Source organism: Micropterus salmoides, unplaced genomic scaffold, assembly GCF_014851395.1.
Source record: "Micropterus salmoides isolate LMB-PRFRI ecotype aquatic unplaced genomic scaffold, ASM1485139v1 Ms_hic_scaffold_516, whole genome shotgun sequence".
NCBI lineage: Eukaryota > Metazoa > Chordata > Actinopteri > Centrarchiformes > Centrarchidae > Micropterus > Micropterus salmoides.
The window spans coordinates 18975-23576 of NW_024044256.1; the positions used below are offsets into that span (position 1 = coordinate 18975).

Here is a 4602-nt window from a genome sequence, read left to right on the forward strand (position 1 = left end):
TGAACAGTGGCTGGGCTGGTAGGCTAGCTGTTTACCTGCTACCAGTATACTTTGTGAAGTGGTGCTAATTTTATAATCCAACTTTCAGCAAGAAAGAGAATAAAACATTTCCCCAAATTGTTTACTTTTCTTGAAGCAAGTCAGTCACCAATTTACTGACAATGGAACATTTCCAACAAATGTCACCTGATATATTCACTTTAAGATTCCAGCTCTGACTTCCAGTTTAGGGAGACTTGTCAGCATAAAATAAAATGCTTGTAGTTTTTCCCACCCTTGAGATTTGAATACATTGTACGATGGCGCAAGTGGAAACAAAAGCTGACTCAGGTCTACATAGCATCAGGCCACACAGCCCTCCTTGTCTACAAACACAACCTGCTGCAACTCACTTCAACATACTATGCAGGGAATGCTAAAAGGATTAGCGCCTAGCCACTTGAGATAATGTGAAAAATGAGACGTGATGTGGTGGAGGGAGGAAACAAAGAGTCAAGGACGAGACACAACACTGACTCAGTCGACCATTACCCTCTTAAGATTAGAGAACGACTCAGTCACAGCCTTTTCTGTATGCTATATTGAATTTAAGGTAATATGAATTAAATATTTAGTAAATATTGACTGGATTTTCTGGAATAGAAAATGTTACAAGAAATTATTTATGCAGATAAAAGGTATCTTTGTCTGCTATGTGCGCTATTTGTATAAGAATCTTATCTCCATCTTATTTCAGGTTTTTGCATTTCATTTAATGTGTTTTATTATAATGTTTGTTTTTGATGTAGCAATTCCCTTAATCAAAACAAATGTCTCCTGTGGAAGACAATAAACTTTAACCTTAAAATCACCCAAAAACACAACAAAGACAACAAATAAATTCACACAAGTAGTAGTTCTTTCTTTGTGTTTATTTGCTGTGTACATCATACACAAATCTCTTTGGAATAAAACTTAAATCTCTAATATATATCAAATAAAAAGAGATTTTATGTTTGATTTTATGGAGCCACTTTGTAAACATGCAACCAAATGATTTTCAACAGGCAGTTATAAAACCTAAAATGTCCAAGTTGAAGGGGTTTCAGGAGTGTGCCATGCAGATGATAAATACAGAAAAAAACATATCGAAAGATGCAGAAGACGTAAGTGTGTTCATTTATCACATGTACAAATATAACATGCCCAGAATGCCTCTAAGTCTAACCTCTGCATACCTCTGCAGACCCCTAGTTCATATTTCAGAGGCGTCCTCTAGGACAAGCAATGGAAATGACCTTTCATGGAGATAAAGTGAGAAACATTGAAGGATGGATGAAGTGAGGTAGGATCCTGGGTTATCAGAAAAAGGAGGGCGGCTTCAGCCTCCCCTGCTTGTTTTGATGGGAAACAGGCTGTCTGAAGCCAGCTGGGAAGGTTAAACGTCTATAAACTGCCAGATGGTAAAAGTGACAACCTAAAACATATTGCAGCAAGGGTTTGACAACTTGAGCTCCTTTATTTTTGGAGGTAAATATATCATTTGAACATGCTTCATTTTTCAACTTCTTTGGTGAGATTTTCCAGTTTTGCTCTTTTTTCCCCTCTCTTCTGTATTCTCCATTTATCATCTCTGCAACTCTATAGCTTACACAGATGTGAGTACTGAACACATGAACGATTAGCTGGGGTAATCAATGAATGTGTCATAAGTGATTATTGGAAAGTGTAAGAATTCTGTGTGAGAATTGAACCTCTTTAGGGTTTGGAAAATGAATGAAAATGCTGAAAATTACTGGCCATGCATGGCTTTTTGTCTTCTATGATGCAGGTGTTCCTTTGAATGCAGCTCAGTGTTCAACGTTATATGAGATGAATCTCTGTACAGAGTAAAAGCAACATCCCTATCTTTCATTTCCTCTCTCTCTGTCCAGTTCAGTGCATTAACAACCCCACAGGGGTGCTTCGCATGTTTGTTCCAACGCCTGCGTTTAAGGAGTAAAAAAAAAGCAACACACAAACTAAACTGGGACAGATCCGAATGAGGTACTCATGGTTCACTTCACACTCACACAACAGTTTTCCAGTTTAGAAAAAACTTAGCTTAGTGGTTTTCCATTTCAATTTAGTCATTAAGGGAGAGTGTCGGTGTCAAGGACACTAAACTGTGTCCACTGTGTCATGACTAACATACAGTAAACATATGTGCCTTGTGAGGGGTCACAGGGGCTGAATTCAGATCAGTCTGAATCCAGTTCAGTCAATAACTAAAAGAAGCTACAAATAGAGAGGACAGCAATGTATACTTTACAGCCACACACACACACACACACACACACACACACACACACATACACATACACACACACACACACACACACACACACACACACACTACACTGATAACAATACAATTTGCTGGGAGAAAAAGTTTCAATACTTCTATAGGATCTATAAATACAATATAGCAATTTGACAGGAGATAACTAGTAGCAATTGTTGTCCTCTCATTTGAAGAAACAGTTTCTTTGGAGTCGTGGAGAGCGAGGGACTAAAGGTAATCATGTGCCATGGAATGCTAACTCTACGTGCCCAATACAAAACCTAAGTTGACTGTCAATGACACTCCTTCAAAAATTAAATGAAAAATCACATTGCTGCTTGTGACTCAAATTACAACCAAGTCCTATTTTTTCGTTCTATGATGCATTGCATCAATGCTGCTACCTCATCACAGCCCATTCTGAATGTTATTTTTTGAAATTCAATTGAATGTCACTCATGATTTAAATCTTTGACTTTTGGTTTATAGTGCAAATTTCTGCACAAAGAGTAAAGTTGCTGCAGAACCAAATTTTACACCAGGCGATTTCACTGATTAGTTCCTTCCTGGTTTACTGTTTTATCAGAAAAGACACAACCTTCAGACTCTACACTCCGTGGCACATGATTCCTTGTCCATGTATTAAACAGTAGACTCTTTGGGTCCCTCTCGAGCAGCGTTCTTACACCCGTAAAGCCACTTGATGACACGTGCGTTTCTCTCAATGATTGACACACCAGTGGGAAGCTGCTCAGCCAGCTCCTCCTGAAATAGCCCGTCTCCTGAGTGCCGGGAGAACTCACTGGGCTCTGAGCCACCACAGCCGTCCCCACTTACACTGCGGAGGGCCAGTGAGAGTGTGTCTATGGAGCTGGCACCAGAGAGGAAATTGTCTCGACCCAGACGCTCTATCATGTCTATGTCCAGCCCACAGAAGTCAAAGAAATGCTCATGCTCTGATAACACTACTGAGCAGCGCAGACGCAGGTCTGACTTGGAGCGTTGCAACTCCCCAAACCGCCTTCTGGGTGCTGGTAGTGGTGACGCCCGTTTCCACGGGTCATTCTCATCATCATGGTTACTTGAGTGGTTGCCATTGGTCATACCATTTTTAATTCCATCACTGGTACCATTTGTAAATCCATTCTTAGTCCGTTCAAGTGTACAGCTAAACCCGGGGCTGGGGATTGACCCTGGGCTGCGTTCTTGATCTGTTTTACTTGACCTCCTGCTCCCTGGTCCACCATCCATAATGTCTTTGTCATTGGTCCAAGACATGCGGGAGTCTCCATCCCGTGATGGCGCTTTCTCTTCACCAATCACCATCTTCTGGATTCCTCCGCTACTCTTATCCCTCATGGAGCCCTGGAAGAGGCGCCGGACAAAACTGTAGCCCTTCACTTCCATGTTATTGTTCTCTCCCACTGCTGCATCACTGGGGCTCTTGCACTCTTTCTTCTGCCTGTAAATGACAAGGGAGTCCGGCCTCAGCATGCGTTTGCCTGTACTTCTTCTGAGTACAGGGGCACTGTGTGGTGCTACCAAAGTCTTATTCCCTGGAGTCCTGGGGTTGGGCGGCATGACATTGTTCACATTGCTCCTGTTATGCGCCTCAATGTCAACAGAAGTCCGTCGGTTCTCCTTTCTGGAGTCATCATTCTCATTTTCATCTCTTGAGGTGAAGGAGCCAGACAGTGTAGAGAAGGGTGTTGGATGAACACCGTGGGGAAAGATGAGGTGTCAGGCTGCCTGGGATGGCAAAAGCTCGCCGAGGCTGTGGTGGTGGTGTAGCACAGGGGACCAGTACAGGCTCCTGTTTGGTGTTGATCACCTGCTGGCTCTTGACATATTTGGCTTTGTCAGCCTCAAGCCTCTCCACAGCGCTGATTGAGCGGCCGTGGCCTCCGCCATCTATCTGCCTGCGCAGGTAGTCTGGACCCTTGTTGAGGAGCCTTAAAGGTGATGGGGATCCAATGGGTGTTAGGGGCTTCATGTTGATTCACTGAGCTGGGAAAGACATCAAAACTGCAAATGACTGACAGCTTCCAGTGTCCCCCAGAGACAGTTGGCCCTGTGAAAATTTCAAACCAAGTGAGAGTGTTTGTAAAAGTATTTAAGTGTAGAAAATGGTGGCAGCTCTCATTCCTGTACACACAGCTCTCGACTCTTCCTTGAGGTGTAATAGATTGGTAGCAATTCAGGAGACCACAGAATCCAAGTCGGTTGGTGTAACGTTTTTATAGATAGCTTACAGTCTGTTTGTTGGGCAATTTTAGAGCCCAGACAAATTGTTATCTCTA

General features: G+C 42.5%; 1 protein-coding gene across 1 annotated transcript; it reads right to left on the bottom strand.

Annotated features, from left to right (window-relative positions):
- Positions 1 to 2254: 2254 nt before the first annotated feature.
- Positions 2255 to 4535, bottom strand: LOC119889536 (protein FAM110A-like). Its single transcript, XM_038700417.1, is given in 2 exon segments — positions 2255 to 3994; positions 3996 to 4535. Coding segments are annotated over 2 exon segments (1350 nt in total). The 5' UTR covers positions 4296 to 4535; the 3' UTR covers positions 2255 to 2944.
- Positions 4536 to 4602: the final 67 nt, after the last annotated feature.